This window comes from Neopsephotus bourkii, unplaced genomic scaffold (genome assembly GCF_033783945.1).
Source record: "Neopsephotus bourkii isolate Nb327-2 ecotype Australia unplaced genomic scaffold, CSIRO-AGI_Nbou_v1 NB_707, whole genome shotgun sequence".
In the NCBI taxonomy this organism is placed as follows: Eukaryota; Metazoa; Chordata; class Aves; order Psittaciformes; family Psittacidae; genus Neopsephotus; species Neopsephotus bourkii.
Window position 1 is genome coordinate 169,690 of NW_026901206.1, and position 22,541 is coordinate 192,230.

The following is a 22,541-nucleotide window of genomic DNA, read 5'->3' on the forward strand; positions in this document are numbered from 1 at the left end:
GTAAGCACTAACATGAAAGTCTAGTTCTGTTACCATCTAAATGTTCTCTATTTAGGTGTTTAACAGCCTCTCAACTAGCTGTACTTATTTTACCGCATCTCGAATCTGAGATTCCAAGAAAAGTTGCTAGGAGAAAATGTTAAGCATCAATTCAGACTTCCAGAGGTTCATTCTTTTACTGTTTACATGTTCTGAAGCCTAAGAAACCACAGTGTAAGGAATATCTGCTGTTTAATATCCCTCATAAGAAACTGAAAACATACCTGTGTTTAATCTGCATTAGTCGGTGGGTTTCCCTATGAAGTCACAGATTACATCAAGGGAACAACTTGCAGATTGCTAAAGTGGTCAAGACCTCTGTAACATTTTAGTGGTTCAGTACCTATGATCTTATCTTTACCACCTTATATATCCTCAAACTTACATGGCAAGATGAATACATTTTATGTATGTATTAGTTTTCCCCACAGCTTTCATACCCAGATGTATACTTTTAAGGTACCTTTTGTGGTTTGCTGCCACCAGATGTCGAAGGGGAGCGCTCACCAAGATTATCTGGTCTATGTTTACGTACATCTTGCGCAGGCAAAGGCAGTTTCTCGCTTGGGGAAGCCAGATAGGGCCTGGTTCTTAGATTTCGGGTGGCTTGATGTAAAAGGTAGGGGCTAACCTTTCCACTGGTGATACCAGGAAACCCTGAAAAAGAAACAGCTTTATTAAAACCAGCCAAATAAGTTACACTTCCTCAAACAGATTACTTCTTTTTTTCACAATGAGGCTAAAAATAGAGGAAACTTAAATTTGTTCTATTGAAGAAAATGGATGAAAAAGATGACTGAACAGACCTTGGGTATCCCAAAATGCATACGCAAGCCCTGGAAACTGTAGGCAAGGTGCAACAGCGATTCTGCAGCTAAAGCTTTTCAAACAGCGTTTGGTCTTTTTATTTACAGGTGCATTATTATCTAGAGAATAATTACATAAACATAGTGCTGTTATCAGTATTCACTCAGAACACAATATGGTGACATGACATGCTTGATTTTTCATACTTTCCTCTGCATAGAACTACAGTGTTTTAGGTTATCTATTATATTCTCTATTTAGCCTAGAAATCAACTATTACCTGACACATATATCCTCAGAACAGAAAGTTATTCCAGAAAAACGATGCTGGTAAGAAAATGAAATGCCAATAATGTGCAGACTTTGAAGTGATTCAGTATCTCCGTGGCTTGACTTCAGTGACTGCAACTGCATTTATTTTAAAGGGGTACTTGGCAGGTTGCTGAACACACATTATATTTTTCAAGCCCTGATTTGTGCATCTTCTCAGCTACTTTCTGTTACAGTGAACACTTGCATGGAGTACCTAATTTCACTGCATTCATACTAGGAAGAAACTGAGTTCTCAAGAAGATGGCAATGTATTACTGCTGAGGGCAAGATGGCTTTGACTCTGAGAATTTTAGTTGATTTATTGTATAGGAAATGAATATATTTTAAATTACTCATACTGGTATTGAAAGAAATAAAGGCACACAAAGAAGAAGACACTCAGCTTCCCTCCAGACACCTCTCCTCTCCAGTTTCTGGTCTCCAATCACCTTGCTACACACTATATCTTCAGTGAGTTGATGGAGAACAGGAGATGGGGTTCAGATCCTGCTCCTTGTTTTTAACCCAAGCACTCAGGGATAGAGGAGCCTGCTGGCTGTAGCCCCTCTGAGGTTGTACCTTTTTCCTCAGAGCCCCCCTGCAGCCCTCACCACCAGCCACTAACCGGTCAGACCCTACATAGCTGTTAACCGCGTCTGATTTCATCTTGAGTGACACTGAAAGAACTATGGGGCTACGGAGGGAGCAAACACGACTCCATCACAACACAGTACTCTAGCATTCCAGTCTTGTGGCCTTTAAGATTAGACTCACTCCACATCTATTCTCATGTAAGTTCCAGTCAGTGGTTCAAATAATGCTTTTAAATGACTAGAGCAAGTCTTCCATCACAAGACTTTGTTGCTGTTACACAGTATATGCTTAGCCCCTCATACATACATCAGGAGAATGGTAGTTATTAAACCAATATAAACATATTATGCTAATCTAATACCACAGCTCCACAAACACTAACTTGGCACTAACTGGCACATCCCACATTAACTATTTTCACCTTTCATCACTGTCACCAAAAGTGTTTGCACAGTCACCTACTCACCCACAGTAAAACTAATCCAGCACACCAAAAGAGAAGAAAACCTACCCAATCTGCTCAGAGGACGTTTGCATTTATAAAACATTATGAATACCATTTTTCACTACTTCAGGAAGCCCATCTGGCTCACTGACAGTGCTCTTCTCACCTAGCACATCTTGACAGACATCATCCTTCCTTTTTTTCTTGGATAAAGCCTCTGGCACAGGGGATCTTGGTTCTCCATTATCTTTCCTGTTGTCTTCGTGTCTCTGCCTTTTCCTTGAAAGCTTAGTAGCATCTTCAGCTGCCCTCATCTCTTTGACAGACTGATTGCTCCCTGTCAGTGAGTTATCTGAATTCAGCAAAGGACTGCTGACAAGATCACTTGTTGGCTGTTTCAGCTGCGCACTCAACAAACTGACTTGTGTTTTTAGCATCTCATTTTCTTCCTCTAGTTTATAATATTTAACAATTAGAGAACAGTATTTCTCCAGGTTCTCATTTGCTTCTCTGGTTTTCACTTCTGTAGATTCCTGTAATTCTTCCAGTTTTAACTTCATTTCCTCCATAACAGCATTCTCATCAGCACCTTCCAAAGCAACATATCATTATAACTAACAGAAAAATGCATATATAAGAGCTTACAATGGAATGGTCACACATCTTTTAATGAATTATACGCGTTCAGTTACTGTGCCACTAGCAAAAAGTGACAGTGTATAACCAAATGAGTGATAAGACACAATATTGTATTTGCTAAACAGGGAACAAACATGCACAATCTACAAAGAATCTTTGACCAGGGAATGGGCAAACATTTCCCTGTCATTTTGTAACTGCTGAACACTCGAGTTTGTGCCCCTAAATTTAAATACCACTTACAATACTGTGCATCTCATGAGAGGAGCCAAAATACAAAGAACAGAACATGAGAATCAGTGGGGAAAGCTGGAAAACTGTAGAACTTGTACCTGAACTTTGGTTATTAAGAAAAACACTCCCCTTTTCCCTTAGCTCACTTTTAAACACAAGCATGTAATATTTAAAATATCTATTCATAATCCAGAGTTGCCTCTGATACTTCAGATGAACTTTCCGACACGTTTGCAGTTGTACTTTTTTATGCTAGTTAAGAGCATGTTCTGCATTAGAGCTGCATATGCAAATGGATACTTTAGGGGAAAAGAAAGTTTTACAAACTTAAGCTGCTAAAAAAGCATTAAGGTGGAATCTAGATTTAGTTACTTTCTTTCCTACACTCTGTCATACCTAGAGTTTTCTTCTTTAACAGTTCATCACGTTCAACAAGTTGTTTCTGCAACATTTCCTTTTCCTGTTCCATCTGTTTACAGGATTTCATCCACAGCTGCACTTCACTCTGGGTAAATTCATCTTCCTTCTTCTGTTGAACTGTAATGTTATCAGCCTACAAAATGAGAAATGTAGTTATTACATCAGAAAGATAATTCTTCCATTTAAACATTAGAATGTAAAATGGAAGCTCAACTCTTATGCAAGATAAGCCATAGAGCTCGGTTATCACATACACTTGTTTGCTTGCTTCTTTACAACCTCATTACAGCAGCTCCTTTACTGCAGGAAAATAAAGTCCTTACTAGATAGCTCCATCTCTGGCAGTGTTCAAGGCCAGGTTGGACAGACCCTTGGTCAACACGGTTTAGGGTGAGGTGTCCCTGCCCATGGCAAGGGGTTGGAACTGCATGATCTTAAGGTCCTTTCCAACCCAAACCAGTTGGTGATTCTATGATTAACTCATCAGAAAAACATGAATTCAAATACCAATCTGATAAACAGATTATGAATGCTCAGATTACTGATTTCAAGGCTAGCAACTTACCTGTGAACTCTGAGGCAATAGTCCTTTTTCTACCTATGATCACTTCATTGATGTGACTTAACAAAGCATTAACTATTTCAAACTAATACTCCAAATTTTCAAGTGCGCCCTCCTAGTCTGAGTCTCATTTACTCTCCATCCCTATTGCATCTTCCTACCACAGAGGCAAGATCACCCAGGCCTGCTTTGCACTCTACACTCTGTCTCAACAGTACTGCTCTGAGAAGCAGCAGATCATTCCTTTCCACCCATTCCTTTCCACCCACTTCCACACTCCTGAGCTGCTCTGTGCTCATGTGGCCTGTTTGCAAAAACCACACAGTGAGCGCAGAGGAAGCCTTGTACACTCTGCATTTACACTATCACGGGTAATGCTTTCTGTCACTGGCACAAATCCTACTGTCCTCTGCATCATTGGACTGCTGATATTGAACAAATTAACCCCACAGTGGAGGGCCCTATGGAATAAAGGACTGATGAGCAAGATGAACGCATTGCAACTCAGTGTTTACTTGCAAGTAAATTGAATTGACTATTTTTCTTTAAGAGTACATTTAGAGAGATACTCATTCCTGAAGTGGGAGGACAGAGATGGAGCCAGCAATGAAACATAGACAGAAGCAGAACAAAACAAAATAGAAAAGAAAAATAAGGGAAATTTTACATAAATTCAATAACAGGGACAGTTAAACTTCTGTTCTACTAAGAAAGCAAACTAAGCACATCTAGAACTGTTCCGAGCTACAAGTTGTTCACAGGCTGTGGAACTCATATTGTGATCATGGATAACAGTTGTCAGTTAGAAAATTACACAAGTTAATAAATGTCATGAGAATTCTATGAAAATGGAACTGATAAATTCTCAAGAATCAAGAGCAATGTATCAAGACTAATGTTTAAGACTGATGATAAAAGATGCCGTGTTCTAAGTAATACACAAATAAGAGACACTGCAAAGTCTCTTTGAGTGTATTTTAGTCACAATCCTATTGCAATGCTCAGTGGAGACAGACTGCTGTATTGAGTATCACATACACCAGCTCTAGGTGATCTCAGCTGTGGCACACATTGCAGAGTTTTTCTACTGTCGATCAATATTAACAATGTTTCCTCCATGCCCTATAGTCTCATTAATGAAATAAAGGCAGCATCAAAGTCAAGCCGAAGCTCTGGAACACTGGCTCCCAATTCTATTTTATTTTACTACATAGTGCCATGGGTCTCATGAAATTGGCCATGCTTATATAGCTTTTCCTTACCTTAGTTTTTAGGAGTTCTTCTAATGTTTGTTTAGCTTCTTTAAGGGAATTATTTAGCTCTTCTTTATTTGACTTCAAATGCTCAATTTCCAATTTCTGAGAGCTGATAAAGTGCTCCAGCGAATTCACCTTATCTTGACAGGCCTTAATTTCAGCTTCATTCTAGAGAAAGAAAATGTGCCTAATGACTATGATACCAAAAAGGACACTGACTTGAAATTTAAAGATGCACTTTGGAGTGTATCACAGCCCACAGGAATTCCACAGATCTGCTCTGTGAGTTTAAAACTGAAAGAACAATTTGTCTCCAGTATACATTTTGAATACCAGGATCTTGCCTTTAAGAAGTCTGCCATTAGAAAGCACATGTATTTTAGTAAAGCTTGTTTTTAAATTTACTTTATATTCACAAGAATGAAAATTATTAAGAAATAATCATAGTAAATTGTTTGCCTGTGTCCTACTGACCTCAAGTAGATAGCTATAGACAGATCCTTCAGCAGAAAAGATGAAGGGTCTTTGTACACAGCATGGCTGACAAACGTATTTCCAACAAATATGCCCTTATATCCTGAAGGGGTTAATCTTTCTTCCCCATTCCTATCAAAACAACCATTTCCTGGACTAAAACATGCTGTTGCTTTATAGATAAATTCCATATACACTTAACAGAGTCCTGAGGTAAATTCACCTTTCACTGCTTGCTATACGGAAAGATGTTGATTCAACCTTTACTGAGTTCCAAGGTAAGTATATTTAGTCTGGCAATACTGGTAGCAAAGACAATTTCTTTTGTAATAGGATCGGCAAAATTTTGTGAAATGCATAGGATTAAAAACTCACAGCACTATTCTTCCCATTTTCCAATTTACCTTTTGGTTTGCTTCCGTCAGAGCATCCTGATGTTCCTTCTCTGCTTGAAGTAATCTGGTTTTGTATTCTGATATTTCTCTCTTCATTTCACTTTCTTTTTCTTGCAGTTCTTTCTGGACCATGCCCAATCTCTCAGTCAGCTCATTTTTTTCTGACATAGTTTGACGCAGCTGAATCTGTAAACAGTAACAGCACATCATTTAGTATTTAGGATTTTCTCAATGGAGAAAGAGTTGACCCATTAAACTATTTGACTTTACATCTGCAACATCTCTGAATTTCCAAAATCAACCTGGTAAAGAAACAGTATTTAATAGTGGCTAAACACACTGTGATTAAAGAAGGAAACATCTGAATGCAAAAGGCAAAACAGAAGGCAAAGGAGTGTCTTCTAAAAAGAAATGTTATGATCTGCAGGGCATGGCCAGAGCAAGTTTGCCAGCACTCAAATCAAGCAGCAGTGCCAAAATTAAAGCTTAACCTCTCTGGACACTGGTCCCTCTGAGAGCGACTTGGGAGGTTAAGGGTCACTTTCCTCACCCTCTTTTAAGATGACAAAACTTTATAAGCATTTTCATTTTGACCCACTTTTATAACTACTCTTTGGAGCAGTTGGCCTGTATTTCCATACAGGTTTTCTGAAAAATGCTGACATTTCCTTTCTTTTCCCACCCAAATTCATTAACACAACAACAGAATCAAGCCTGATTGTAATACTTTATAAATACTGTTAATAAGCCAGAAGACCATTTAAGCTGATTTAAACACAAAATATTGCTCATAAATTGTCTCAGAAGAGAGCATTTAAGTTTCAGAAGCAAGAACTTCCAGTACCGTACGTTAGCACAGCTCCCCTGACCAACCTCCACACATTTACTGTACTCGGGCATCTGGCCTTGAACTCAGAAATACTACACATGGTGTAACTAACTTTGCTCTTTTCTGAATGTTCTTGAATAAGTTGTATTTCTTCAGCAAGCTTGTCTCTTTCTGTGGTAAATTCTTCCTGTAGCTGGGAAATCTTCTGTTCAGCATCACTTAGCTTGGCTCCCAGCTCACTGTGGCTTCCCATCAGTTCATTTACCTGAAATGAAATTTTTCACAGTTATTTTTAATTATGTGTGTCATCACCTCCAAAGAAGCTTCTTATATACAACAAAGCAGATTTTAAGATGAGTTATTTTGTTCCTGTAGCTGCTGTACCTCCAAGCAGCAGTCACAACAGTCTAATGCTGCTTTCACACATTAAGTGCCCAGCTGTTGTTTCACTTTCCTTTGAGCTCCCAAAGTACTTTTTCTTGATATAAAAGCTCACTTATCCAATGCTAATTTGTTGTTTTCTCTTTGTCTTCTAAAGGAAAGAGGAAACTACCTGGCATTATTTGATTACTTAAACTTCTATGCCTCCTGTCAAGCAAGTTTCCCATTCACCCTACACAAAACAATATCAGGCTTTCCAGCTCTGTAACTTCAATGCAAACTCAGGATTCCATTGAAAGCATTTTAAAAATAGGATGCTTACTGTAAAAGTTAAAGTTATTATAAGCTATAATTTATTAAGGAAGTGCTAATCCCAGAGGACACTTAATCCACACTCCTCAAAAGGGAACTCGTTGCTAAAGGAAGTGGTATTACCTTTTCACATAAAGTTCTCTTTTCACAACGAGTAGATTCCAGTTCTTTCTCAAGGTTCTTATAGGACACTTTTAGAATGTCCAGGATAGCCGGAAAGGTTTCATTCTCAGGAAAATGTTGCTCCTTCAATTTCAACTCAGCAACCAAATTTAGCAGCCTCTCTTTTTCCTGTTGCCAATGTGCATGCTCACGGTGCATACGTGTCAGCTGTAAAGACAGCTCCTCTCTTTCTTTCACCTCCTTTTCAAGATCGCTGTTTTCCTGCACCTTTTCACTGAGCTTTTGCTTGCAAAGTGCTAATTCTTGAACAAGTTCTTCCCTCATTTGATCCAATCTGATATTTTCATTTTTTAATTCCTGACATTCCTGTAACAGTATTGTTTTATCTTGCTCAAGACGAGCCACCTGGTTAATCAAGACTTGCTCTTCTGCTCTAGCATCTCCTTCCTCCTCTAATTTCTCACTCATCTCTTTGAGCTCAGATTTCAGCAATGCCACGGCATTTTCAAACTCTTCCTTGACTTGCAGCTTTTCTTCCTCCTTTTCTTCCAATAGTTTTGCTGTAGTCAGTTTCTCAGCCTCTAGCTCAAGGATTCTTTCTTGCTTTTCTTTTAAATCTTTAGCCAAACTTTCTTTTTGTGAGGTGAGGACATCAATTTGTACGTTCAAACATTTCAGCTTTTCAGTCATCTCTTCCATCTCCACTGTTACTGTTTCTGCCTCTGCTTTTTCAGTCTCCAACTGAATAATTGCATCTTCTAGATTTTTCTCTGACATCTCCAGTTCTCTTTCAAGCCTCTCAATTTTATCCAGAAGAGAGTCTGCTTTCCGTTCACTCTCCTTCAGCTTTTGAGCAAGGTGGAGCTTTTTCTTCTCGTCCGATTCAATTTTGACTTTCAGCTTCTCAATTCCAGGTTTCATTTGGTCTACTTCTTCCTGGGCTGAGCTGAGTCGAGCAGCCAGTTCACCTTTCTCCATTAACAATTTTTCCAAAGATCTGGAAAACTTTGAATTTTCCATTTCTGATGAACTTAATTTACTCCGTGTTATTTCCAGCTCTCTTGCAATCAGCTCTTTCTCCTTCTTCAAATCTGCTGCTTCATTTTGGAGTTTTTCCTTTTCTAAGGTGAAAGACAAGACATCATTTTCCAAACTTTGCAGCTTCTGAAGAAGATGCTCTTTTTCATTTGATAACTGATTTACATCAGATTTTGCAGTCTCAAGCAGATTTGTTTGTGTCCTCACTTCACCCTCTAACCTTCTAATGAATTCATCAGAATCCGCTTTAGCTGACTCCAGCTCTTTTAATTTCTCTTGTAGCTTCTGGCACTTCTGATCCAGTTCCTTTTTATTTTCAGTCAAAATACTCAGTTCTTGGTTAATATGGTTTCTCTCAGCTGTGACTGAAACAAGTTGCTCTTGGAAGCTAGGAATAGTTTCCAGGTTAACTTCCATCTCCTTATCTGATTGCTGACATTTTGCCTGAAGCATTTCAGTATCATGCTCTGTGAGCAAGATATGATTCTTAATATGACCTTGCTCAGATTTAGGACTCCTCTTTTCATTTTCAGATTCAAGAAATTGGTCAGGACAATCCCTCTTGGTCATTTCTACATCATCCAATGTGTCTGCTGTATTAGGGAATCTAACTTCATATACATCCAGCTCAGAATTTACGTTCTCAGGTTTGTTTTCTACTGTAAGAGAGAATTGCTGGTTATTAACAGAAACTGATTCCAGTATTTCCTTTATGCCACAGTTTTCTTCCTTGACAACTACAGCAGCTTCTTCCAGTTCTGCAAAAGCTGAGCTCTTTGGAGCTAGTTGTGGATTCTGAAAGTTCAGCTCTGAATTTAACTGCTCAACTTTCATTAGTAAATCGACATGTTTATGGCTTTCTTCCATCTTACAGATCTGCTTTAAGTTTTCAGCAGTTTGTTGTTTTGCCTCCTCCCGAAGCATGTCAGTGGTTATTTGACTTTCAGAGAAATACCCTGCACTCAAACATATGCTATTATTGAAAACTGATAATGCACTGGCATGGTCTGAAGGACTAGTTATTCTTCCTGACATATTTCTACCCTCATGTTCTGCAGAAATCTCAGTGTAATTTTCCATTAGTCTTGCTTCAGTGGTCTCAGTAGCATTTTCACACACAGAGGGACCTCCTGCAGCCATTTCCTCAATGGGGATTAGTTTACACCTTTTGTTTTTCAGCGCTGAGTTTTCAGTAGGCACTCCCGATCGATAAGGAGTACTGGTTTCTTGGTCAGTCATCTGCAAGAGTAAGAATCAACCCATTAAAAAAGGCAAAAGGAAAAGAAAACACATTAAGAATAAAAGAAAGTGAGCTTTAAAAGTTTTCTTAAGCTAGTAAATGCTACAATAAATAAATAGCATCCTCCACTTCAGAATCTGCTTTCTTAGGGAAAGAGTTTACACTTGTTCCTACACCCATACAACTTTGGTCAAAAGGTTTTAAAGATGCCAAGTGAGAAGTTTCAGCCAAATTTACTGAAAGACTAAGTGCAAAGACATCGCATACCTCCATGGTTTGGGAAAACAAAGTGAAAAATCATGAGTATTGCTAATGGGGGAAAGTTTTACTGCTCACCTTCCATTAGACACCAGAGAATCTTCAAGGAATGCAAGCCCAAATCCTAAAAACCAAAACAAACCCAAATCCCTTTTCCAAATTACCACTGTGTCAGAGCTGGGCTTACATTTGGTGCCACCTGATGCTCTCATTGGAAGCAATGAGTAACTTCAAAACTTGAGAACTCCAAAAAAGAACTAGGTCTGAAAGCAGCACCTGAATGATCTGTACCGAGGGCTTCATCATTAAAAAGCTCCAGCTAGGTGTGGTAAGGAGCAGTATTTCTTTCTTCAAGTGTCTATGTATCCATCCCCAGAGACAATCAAGGCCAGGCTGGATGTGGTTCCCGGCAACCTGATCTAGAAGATGCCCCTGCTCATTGCAGGGGCGTTGGACTAGATGACCTTTGAAGGTCCCTTCCAACCCAGACTATTCTATGATTCTATGATCAGTGTGGATGCTCTATGTGAATTTCAAGCAACACACAGAAGATTTTCTCCTCTGCAAGGAGCAGCTGCTCAGTGTTGCACAGCTGATCAAAATGTAGAGCTTCAGGATGCTCTGACTGGGAGAACAGTGTTAAACTTCCATTTTGATTTGGCACTGGAGGCCACTTGCACGGACTTATTGATCAAAAATGGAATTCTCAAAAGCAGAAAATACACCTGTTAAATTTATTTTTAAGGGGAATTAGTCTAATACACTGTATACAAGAATTAAACTGGTTTTCTTCCTTTCTGGGTGAAGTTTTGGTTCTGCCAGTCCTTACAAGCAGCAGCAAAATCTAGGTCACTGGTTGCACACCATCTACAGCACCACAAAAAAAGACAGAGCCAACTCCCACATTCCTTGTTCCCTTTGGTTATTTTGAAGGAAATGAGGCTGAAATGAAAATTAACTGTTCCAATACCAGCTCATTCTGTTCTGCTGTTGCTGGCACTGAAAGGAATTAGAGGTGTGGAAGCAGTCTACATCACGTTTGCTAACACAAACACAAGTTTGCTTGTCCCATGAAGGGACATGGTGATTGCTTGTATCTTTACCCACTGTGTTAAATCAAAGAGATCAAAGCTTGTAAGCACAGTACAGACACATACAGTGCATGCACACCCACTAACACATAGGATCCACACTGAAAACAACCCACACCTGAGAAAAAAAAGAAGAAAGCAGTTCAAAGTATTACACAGCTCTAACAGACACAACTTGTTGGTTTTGTCATTGCTATTTCTCATAATCCCTGGGATGCATAAGACCTCAAGGGATGGATTATTTTTCTGCTTTCCTTAAAGAACTGTACCACTTCTGTGGGAAATTTAAACACATTTAATTTCAAGAGTTGAATTTGGCTTAGCATCAACAGTTTTACATAAAACTGATTTGCATGACAATGACTTATAGTTACTTACATTTTCAATATCTGCACACAGCAGTGAATGAGAACTTAAATCAAGGACTCGGAGTTGAAGTCTTGCTGCTTCCAGCTCCAAAGACAGATTCTCAGTTTGTTCTCTTTCTGCTGCCAGTTTGCCCTCCATCTCCATAGTCACATTATTCAGTTTCTGCTGCCATTCTTCTTTGTCAGATAGATTTTGCTGTTTGAGTTGATCTATTTCTTTTCTTTCAGAAAGAATAACATTTTTCAGCTCTTGTATTTCCTCGTTTTTCATATTCTCTTGGATGCGAAATTGCTCTTCGAACACCTTGATGGCTTTATTGTATGTCTGACACAGCATCTGAAGCTCTTCAATTTTACTCTCAAGGTTAGATTTTCCAGGAGTAATGCTCCTGGGCTCTCTAACGGAGTCCAACTTGTGGTCATTACAACAATTTTCAACCAAAGCTTTTGTTGCATCTTCTGGAATTATTTCTGCAGAACTGTCTGGCTGATTCATTTCCTCCATCCATTTACATCTACCACTGTTACAAGAATCAGTCACCTCACTCAATTCTATAAAACAGGGACTTTGCAAGAGATCTGAGGAAGAAACTGTGGACTTAGTTTCATCTGAGTGAGGCAGTGTATCACTTTGGCTAGAAGACAGTGGCCCTCTCACAGAAGCTGTATGTGCATTGCTCATACTTGCTGACAGTGCAGAATTTTCTGCCTTCAGCATTTCAATACAAGACTGTAGCTCAGATATCTTTGAGCTCATAGTGGAGTGTTGTTCATATAATTTTATATGTTCATTCTGGAAGGACAGAAGCTTCTCTCTCACTTCAGCAAAGTGTATTTTAACTTCTTTGCTGGACAACTTCAAATCTTTGTAGTCCGAGCTGGATTTAGTACTGCATTCTTTAAGTGTGAAGGACATTTCCTTATTACCAGAATACATTCTCAAATCACTGCTATCACTTTGATCCATAAGTTCATCAGGAAAAATAGCTTCCTCTGCTTTTAAACTTCTATCTGCATTCATTATGTTCTCCTTCTCCTCTGCCACTTTATCAATACCTGTACTGCCATTGTTTTCTGAGTCTTCAAATCCAGAGGCTAATGCATTGTTCTCAGCCTGCAGCCTCTCACAGATTTCCTCAAGCTTGCTCAGGTTGTTCAGTGTTATCTGCAATGAGGATGCCAGCAAGAATGATGAAAAACTTTCCTCCAGTCCTCTTTTGCCACAGTTCTGAGAAACATCATCATAATTATACTCCAGTGAGTGACCATCATCATCTGAAGCTTTCAGTTCTTTAACAGACAGCAGTTCTTGCAGTCTCTCTTTCTCTCTCATGCTTTTCTCAAGTTCTACTTCTACGCCTTTTAAAGTGGTCTCCAGCTGCATCACTTCTAACTTGTAGTTCTCTAGAGAGAGTTCTCTGTCCTCGAAATCCATTTGAAGGAGCTCAAGTTTAACTTGGTATTTATTCAGCTCAATATCTTTTTCTTCTATGGATTTCCTCAACTGTTCTGAATGGAGTCTCTGTTCACACCCAACATGACACATTAGAGGTTTACTTTTCATTTCCAGTTTCTTCTCCAATTGCTCCTCATCTTGAAAGAAGATATCACTTTCCTCTTGCATTGTATTGGGTGCTGCCCTTAGGTTTAATGTTTCCTGTCTTAAACATTCAAGCTCTGTCAAAGGCACATTTTGGGTACTGGAAAATTCGGACTGGAGTTGCTGAAGTTGTTGAACCAAATCCTTTTTTATTTCTTCTGAAGCTATTAGTTTTTGTAAGATATCTTTATTCTCACTAAAGAACTGATTCTCTTGTTCTAGTTTTGCTTTCTTTTCCTCAAATTCAATTGTGTGCTCTTTGAGAATGCTCTTCATGTTTGCATTTTCTTCTTCCATTGATTTATGCTTTGCTTGCAAAGCTTCAAGCTCTGATTTGATTTCTTCAGCTCTTGATTCAATACGCTCTCTTTCCTCTTTGTGTTTTCTGGACAGCTCAGAAATCATTTCTTCTCTTTCCTTTAAACTATCAGAAAGATATTGATTTGCTTCCAGTAAAGTTACTTGTCCTCGCTCTAAAGTTCTGCTTAAATCCCTAAGGCTTGCATTTTCTTCGGTAAGTTCCTCAATTGTTTTGCTATATGAACAAATCATTGAAGACATGTCCTTCTTCTCTGAATCCCACGTTCCAGACAGAAGCTTCAGCTGTCTTACTGAATCCTCAAGCAATTTATGACTGACTTTCAAATCCTGAAGCTCAGCTTGTCTTTTCTCTAATCTTTCATTCAGAGCTTGCAGTTGCATGTCTTTTTCCTCAACTAATTTCTGATGTACTGAAATATCCGCTTGCAAGTTACTAATGTGCTGCTTAGTCTCTGTCACGAAGTTTTCATGCATCTGCTCTACACCAAGTAATCTTGCTTCTGTTTCACCCTTTATTTGCAGTAAGTCTTCATACTGCTGACGCTGATGTGAATTCAGCTGCTTTTGACCCACTAAGGAGATCTCAAGAGATGAGATCTGATCTTGTAAAATGGCCAGATCCTTAGTTTGTTCTACTTCTAGAAGAGCTCTTGCACATCCATGATTGTCATCAATGGAGTTATTTGCTGCAAGTTGTGTGTTAGCTAAACCGGTTTTCTCCTGGCCACTTTTCAAATCAACTTCTCCATCTTCTGTCATTTTTGAGGCATCTTTTGCTTTTACAAGATGACAGATTTTTTCATATTCACTGAGCAGCTCGCGATAACATTGCTCCTTTTGCAGTCCTTCACTTGTTGCTAACTGCAACTTTTCTTCTACTTCACCCACTTGGTTGGTAAGCTGCAATATTTTACAAGTCATGTTTTCCATTTCTTTACAGTACTTTTTGTCAGAACATTCTGCTTTCTGCTGAACTTCAGCAAAAGCTTTTTTTTGTTCTTCTAATTCTGCACTTTTACATTCCAGCATGTCTCTAAGTTCTCTAATCTCTGTGCTCTTCCTGTCATTTTCAGTTTGCATCATGCTAAGTTTCTCACTATGCTCATGAGTTTTGATCTGCTGACTCTGAAGGGACCTCTCCAGGTCATTAATGTGGGTCAGCAAACTGTCCTTTTCAGATTTCAGTTTATTCATATGGTGATCACTTTCACTTTTCCATTGGGAAAAAGCAGTGGCCTCTTTTTGCAGCTCTTCACATTCTCTCTGCTTGAGTCCAAGGAGCTTCTGCAAAGCTTCCAATTCTTCCCCCATTTTACTTATTTTATAGTTTTGTTCTTTAATATGATTATCTTTTTCCTTGAGCAGGTCTTGGGTAGAATCTTGCTGCTTTTCCATGTCAGCTAAAGCTACTTGAAGCTTCTCCAGCAAAAGGGAGCTCTCTTGCTTTTTCAATTTCTCTTCTAGTAACTTCAGCTCTGCTTCTTGAACAGAATTCTTATCTGTAAAAGAAAGCACAATCAAATCTTTGCCACTCAATACTGGCGATATCACTGATCATTTTCTAAATGAAATATTACTATTTACTTTGACTATTTTCAATTCTCCTTTTAGTGGAAGGCATTACTCTCAAATTACAACACTGGATAAAGAATTGTTTCTATCACCTTAGACGATTGGACACTACTCACTCATAGACAGCACCAGCTTTTCTCTCTGCAGTCTGATACAGGCCTGCACTCCAAGCCAGTCAGTCTTTACTTCTCAGGTGTAACTACCTGTTGTTTCTGTTTCACTTCCACCAGGTTTTATATAAAGTAGCACTGATTTTGCTTTTTTTCCTTTCTCTTTTTAGCAGGACAGGTCTCATTCCAGCATGTGACCGTCTTGTGGGTCAGCCTCATAGTCCATTTCTCCTAAAGAGCGTCCAATTCCACAAACATTCCCCAAACTGTCATAATTGTTTCCCTGCCTTGATTGAAGCAGGCCTGTTCACTTGAAAGGCAATTGAAAGTTTGGTCATTTAACAAGAACAGGATCAAATTCAAAAGCTTCATTTTATAATCTTACATGAAGCTTGACAGACACACAGATACAAGGAGGATGCAGACACACAAGATGGAATCTATCCCCTTGTTTTTAGCCAGATCCAACAGAACAACAAGGTGTATTTCCACTCAATTCCTGAAACACCGTGTTCTCAGTTAGAAGAAAACACTGCAGGCAAGACTCAACTATTGATAGATATGTGACATTTTTGTACTGTTTCTTCCTGAACTGTGAAACACACAACTACAAAAAAGAAGTTTTCTGGTTTAAATAGATTTTATGAAAATCATTTTGCTCCTAAATTTAGTACACCTTAATTTCCAAATTATGTATCTTCAAGAATTTCGTATGTTCATGGACAAAAATTCATTTCCATTTAGGAGAAATTCAGTGTTGGTTAAAAACACTAAACATAAGCCACAGTGCTAACTTTTGTACTTAATTCCTAATAAAGCTTATGGGATTGCAGGAATCATACACTACTAAACAGGCAACAGGAGTTCTGCAGATTTAAATGCGTAACTCACTTTTCATCTCTTCCGCAAAACTCTGGCTCTGCTTTAGAGACTGATTGATCATTTTGAGCTCTTCTTCAAGCTGGTGGATCTCTTGGAGTTTTTTTCCAAGCTGACAGTCAAGAAGGTTTTTTTCCTGCTTCACTTCCTAAAACAAATGCAAATAACACTACATTTCATGTGAATTGTCAAGAAGATCAAAGAATTCAGTTAATTTAAACCTAAAGATATTCCATTAGGTCTTATTAAGTCTTTGGGCTGCCATGCCTGAGTTCCTAAACACTGCTTGGGAACATAAGCTAAATTAGTCTTAACTAGCTGACAGCATCAGAGGTAGCACCTCCCATGTGAAGACAGGCTTAGAAAGTTGGGGCTATTCACCCTGGAGAAGAGAAGCTGCGTGGAGACCTCAGAGCAGCTTCCAGTGTCTGAAGGGGGCTGCAAGGATGCTGGAGATGGAGTCTTCATCAGGGACTGTAGTGATAGGACAAGGGGTAATGGGTTAAAACTTAAACAGGGGAAGTTCAGGTTAGATATGAGGAAAAAGTTCTTTACTGTGAGGGTGCTGAGGCCCTGGCACAGGGTGCCAAGAGATGTGATAAATTCTCCATCACTGCCAGCGTGGACAGAGCCTTCAGTGACATAGTCTAAAGTGAGGTGTCCCTTCCCATGACAGGAAGGTTGGAACAGGATAATCTTAAGATCCTTTCCAACCCAAATCAGTCTGTAATTCTGTGCTGCAGCCACTTTAAGTAGTTAGCATACCCCTTGCTTGCACAGGGCAAACAGATCAAGACAGAACAGGACATACCCTATAGAATCTGAGTTGATGAAGTCAGGCTACTTTCCCAAAGCTACAAAGGAAACAAATCCCTGCAATGGCCTCAAAATTAACAAGGAATATATAAATCAGATTTCACGTCATGTCTCACGTGCAAACAAGGTCTCCTTCCACTGATCATCAGCATGGCAATACTAGAGTGCTCAGTCTTCAAGAAGGTTGTTTTGCCAGTGTTTTCTTCCAGATAAACGGAGTTTAGCCCCCCCTCAAACCACTACACAGACAAAACTATGTAACTCCATTGCGTGCAGAAAGCCAAATAAAAGTGGTTTTTTTTAAGGAAACTAATCCTTTTTCTCCAAACTCCTATGCTGTTGGACACCAGATGGCATGGAACTGGCAGGCCCCATTGGAAAGAGGCCATCAATTATTCATCTGTTTACTACTAGCAGATGGGCAGCAATTCACAGAAGCCAAGCTCAAGAAATGGAAAGGTCTGGATGATTCAAAGCTTGCTGGCATAGCAGGCTTGTTTTTGCAGCCACAGACATAAATCACCCTGAGAACATGATTAAAATTGTCACTGTCACCAACAGTTACCTTCCCTTCTACTCATGGCCTTCCCTACTCAGAGCTTTTAAAAACCCATAATACTCCAGTCAGAGAAGTTTCAGTGAAGAAAGTTTTCTTGTGGTCTTAAGTTTTTGAAGGGCAGATGTCCAAACTTCTCACACTCCAAGTACCGCATGCAGATGCAATACATGAACTAAACAAGCCTATTCATTAGAAAATCTGGAGTGATCTACAGAAAGAAGACCAAATAATTTTAAGGAATTGAAATGGCTAAAAAGCCTCATTATTTAATATATTTAATTATTTAAAACCCAGGAACCCATGATTTAATGGGCTAACGCCTGACAGTAACTAACCACTTACACTTCCAAAGCTGTAAGCTTTCTGGTTTCAATCCAGCTATCAATTCTACTGGCACATTGTATTACTCAAGTTAACCATTCTGCTAACCAAAAAGCAAAAACCAAGCCAAAGCTAACTCCAGAACCCACATACAGGTAGTACTCTTACTCTAGAGAAAGCTGGGACTGTTCAGCCTGGAGAAGAGAAGATGCATGGAAACCTCATAGCAGCCTTCCTATATCTGAAGGAGGCCTACAAAGATGCTGGAGAGGGACTCTTCGTTAGGAATTGTAGTGATAGGACAAGGGTTGATGGCCTCAAACTTAAACAGAGGAAGTACAGTTTAGATGTAAGGAGGAAGCTCTTTACTGTGAGGGTGATGAGGGACTGGCACAGGCTGCCCAGAGGAGTGGTAAATGCTCCATCCCTGGAGCTGTTCAAGGGCAGGTTGGATGGTGCTTGGAACAACCTGATCTAGTGGAAGGTGCCCTGCCCATGGCCGGGGTTGGAACTGGATGACCTTTAGGTCCTTTCCAACCCAAACCAGTCTGTGATTCTTTCATTCACGAGGCAGACTTACAAGCAGCTTATGGGCTGACTGACCAATTCTTTCAAGAACAGCTGTGGGCTGCTTGCACCATCAAAATGGAAACCACATGCTAAGATGCCACAACTGCAAAGCTATAGAGATATCATCACTGCAAAGATTAATAGTCCTTAAACTAACCATATCCTTATAAGTCTCTCAAGTATATCTGTTTTGCAACATTTTTGGAACATCAGTCTTATTATACAGTAAGGACTAAACACAGAAGTGGATTAACCAGTGGAAAACAACTGTATTCTCCATTGGGTAGTTAGATCCTTAGCATAAGACAACTTCCCTTTAACAAGGGAAAAGAAATGCCAATATCTCTTGTTTTCTTTTTCTATAAAGAAAATCTACTGCCAATAAAGCCTGCAATACCTCAAAACAATTCGATGTCATTTTCTGCAGAGTATTTATGAGGGTGAGAAAGACAAGCCCTGCCCTAAGTTCTGCTGACACATACCATGCCCTCTCATGTGCAAGACTTCAAGACAGAGAACTGTAGTATTACTGGTGTCTTCAGACATTACAGATTAAGCTTCTTTACATCTTTATCAGTCATATTCTAATGCAACATCACTGTCTGATCAAGACAAACAAATATGAAGAAAAAATCTGACTACAGTTACAGCTTTGTAAGATGGTTATAGTACTGGTAAGTAAAATGAAGCACTCTCAAGAATTTGTAGCAAAAAAAGTTATTTGCACAAATTTGATCCTCTCTAACAATGGGATCTCAAAGAACTATATCAAATCTATCCTAATTCCATAGTTTCAAAGCCGGAATCCCACAATAACTGATATAAACTAAGGAGAGATGGTGTCTAGAAATGAGAAAGATTACATTAAGAATTTGCAGAAGCTTGATGGAAGATCTCTTCCTCTGGGATACATGGGAAGAACAAAAGTTATCTTCATTAGCCTTACCACTGGAAGGGACTGGTTACATTTATTTACTAAATAGGTTTCAAGAACCACTTTCTGTTATGGAGGCCAAGAGGCCTGGAACAGCCCAGATCTGTACCACTGAAGTCTTCTGTCTTCCAAAGCAGGTGACTCAAACCAAATCACTTGCTGGGAATGATCCCAGGCTCATGTGAAGTCCCAAACTGTGCCTGAGAATTATAATTGGAAGAGTGGTAATCAGCAGGGCTAAAGCCATGCTAAGTGTTGTTCTAACAATTTGCAGTATAAATAGTCACGTTCCAATAGCTGGGAATGATCCCAGACATTGTCATCTACCAGTAGGAATAAACCTAAAGTTTCACCATGTACTAAAGCTGTACCAGCATTTGTGCTGATCTGAACAAAGCCCATTATTTCACTTTAAATCTGTTCACAGAATTTGGACAGGTATATTTTGGGCAGAAATTATGCCAGATTATTTTATATCTGCTCGTGACAAAGAACAACAAGCAAAGTGTTTAAATAAAACCCACTGTGACACAGATGACACAGGTATTGAGCTCTGGTTTTCACGTCTGATTCTCCAAATCAAGGAGAAAATTTGCATTGAGTGGTCTCTAGTGGCACAACTGTAACAATTTCAAGTGTAGCTGCTCTAATTGCCACCAAAGCAAAACACTGTAAACTGAGAAGTCAAAGGAGACATTTAAGTGAATAGATATCCGTGTATGTGAATATGAGATAGCATGGCAGCATCCAAAGACTTCTGAATTTATTTTCATTTAGGGGAATTTTGTACAGCAGTGTGTGTGAGTGTATTTTATAGAATCATAGCATGGCTTGGGTTGGAAAGGACCTAAAGATTATCCAGTTCCAACCCCCTACAGGGACACCTTCCGCTAGACCATGTCATCCAAGGCTCTGTCCAACCTGGCCTTGAACACTGCCAGGGATGGAGCATTTACCACTTCCCTAGGCAAGCTGTTCCATGTCCTCACCACCCTCACAGCAAAGAACTTCTTCCTTGTATCTAACCTGAACTTCCCCTGTTTCAGTTTGAACCCATCACCCCATATCCTATCACTACAGTACCCGATGAAGAGTCCCTGTCTGACATCCTTGCAGGCCCCCTTCAGGTACTGGATTCATTGGACTGTATTTCTTCCAAGAAAAATACATTTATTTATTTTTAAAGAGAATATAATAAGCCTCTGTACAAAAATCACTGAGGTCAGCAGTGTGCATAGAAGTAGTTGCTAGTGACTCTAGAGTTCACATTTAAAATCACGTAAGCACTGATATATTTTCATTTCAGGATCAAAAGCAAGAATCTTTTAAAACAAAACCCTATTTTTGCTAAAAGGTAAGTCCAACATAAACTAAAACCATATGAGCAGCACTACAGCAATGAACAATAACCACACAGCCACTTCCATACACTGCATTAATCTACATGACATGAGTGAAGACCTCTTTTTTTGTGTTACAACTAAGATATATTATTAAAATACTCCACAAAAAGCTTTTAAAGATTCCTTATGGAAAAAGCACTATTTGAGTAAATACTTGACAGTATTAGTGCTTACAAATTGGAGCAAGTCCAGACAAGACCATGAGGATGATCAGGGGACTGGAGCACCCCCCTTATGTAGACAGGCTGAGAAAGTTGGGGCTGCTCAGCCTGGAGAAGAGAAGCTGCGTGGAGACCTCAGAGCAGCTTCCAGTGTCTGAAGGGAGACTACAAGGATGCTGGAGAGGGACTCTTCATCAGGGATTGTAAGTGATAGGACAAAAAGGTGATGGATTTAAACTGAAACAGAGGAAGTTCAGCTTAGACATAAGGAAGAAGTTCTTTACTGTGAGAGTGTTGAGGCCATGGAACAGGTTGCCCAAAGAAGTGTTAAATGCTCCATCCCTGGCACTGTGCAAGGCCAAGTTGGACAGAGCCTTGGACAACACGATCTAGTGCACAGTGTCCCTTCCCATGGCAGGAGGACTGGAACTGGATGATCATAAGGTCCTTTCCAACCCAAACCATTCTATGACTATGATTTGTGGTATTAATACTGTCAAATACTCCTCTGCATTGCTTACCTCAAAGCTTCTTGTCAAATCAGTTTCCTTAGTCTGGGCTGCTAACAGAGCCTGCTCTGCTCTGCACAGCTTCTGGGTGAGATCACTAGTGTTACATTCCAAGTGTTGTTTTACTGCCGTTACCTGCAAGAATGTTGAAAACCAACATTGTGTTCAGAAGCAGAAATAAAACCTTTTTTAAACTCACCTTCTTGAACTCCAACATTCTATTACAAAATAAAACCACATTATTTCATCCCATCATGAGCCTTAGGGTGTTTGACTACAGTTTAGAAAATAGCTGTTTATTGCCTTTCCACTCCTTTGCCACTGACCAGAAAGATGAGATTTCTCTGAAATACATAGATTTCTAGACTCTGAAATTAGATTAATACATCTAACTTGCACCTACATCACTACAACAATAGTTGTAGGAAACAGATGAGATTTTTACTAAGCTATGAGAAAGTTAGGATCATAACTGCACTTACTATTCCATTGACACAGATTTTTTACAAACTGGCTTTCTCTCTTTCAAAATAGTCCTAAAATGTTCCAGATTAAAAAGGAAATAAATGCCATTATCAGATCAAAATAGTGAGATCTATTCCGAGGTCATCAAGTAATAAGTTTGCTTTCTTGGAGAAAGAACTGAAAGTCACTTATTTTTGTCTCTATGAAATCAATTTCTCTAGTAAGCATATACAAAGAATGTGCAAATAAGCACTGAAAACATTTGTCAGTGGATTCCCATGGCTATATTTCTGAACTAAAAGAAGCCTGCAGGAAAGCTGCTGTCAGCTTCGGAACTGCTGGTTCAGTTCCGCCTGCATGCTAATGGGGTATCTCAATATAGCTTTTAAAAACATGTGGCCCTTCTTAGACATTCAGGTAGCTCTGCTGCATTACAGCTGCTCAAGAGTTTTCTGAGGCTTTTAAACATTTCTCTTTTCTGGCCACCCACTCTTCAGGCTTGTG

At 39.3% G+C, this 22,541-nt stretch overlaps 1 protein-coding gene across 3 annotated transcripts in view; it reads right to left on the reverse strand.

Moving 5' to 3' along the window:
• The window catches only part of CENPF (centromere protein F), a 41,489-nt gene that overhangs the window by 2,814 nt on the left and 16,134 nt on the right, over positions 1–22,541 (reverse strand). For 2 of the 3 annotated variants that reach the window (XM_061353915.1, XM_061353917.1), the window contains 10 exons: positions 21,585–21,707; positions 16,312–16,447; positions 11,828–15,237; positions 7,823–10,099; positions 7,119–7,271; positions 6,187–6,363; positions 5,315–5,476; positions 3,443–3,623; positions 2,310–2,786; positions 503–696 (listed from right to left, as the gene is read on the reverse strand). In XM_061353915.1, coding sequence (XP_061209899.1) covers positions 503–696; positions 2,310–2,786; positions 3,443–3,623; positions 5,315–5,476; positions 6,187–6,363; positions 7,119–7,271; positions 7,823–10,099; positions 11,828–15,237; positions 16,312–16,447; positions 21,585–21,707 — 7,290 coding nt within the window. The remainder of the gene's footprint in view (positions 1–502; positions 697–2,309; positions 2,787–3,442; positions 3,624–5,314; positions 5,477–6,186; positions 6,364–7,118; positions 7,272–7,822; positions 10,100–11,827; positions 15,238–16,311; positions 16,448–21,584; positions 21,708–22,541) is intronic. The other variant, XM_061353916.1, reaches the window with a different exon arrangement.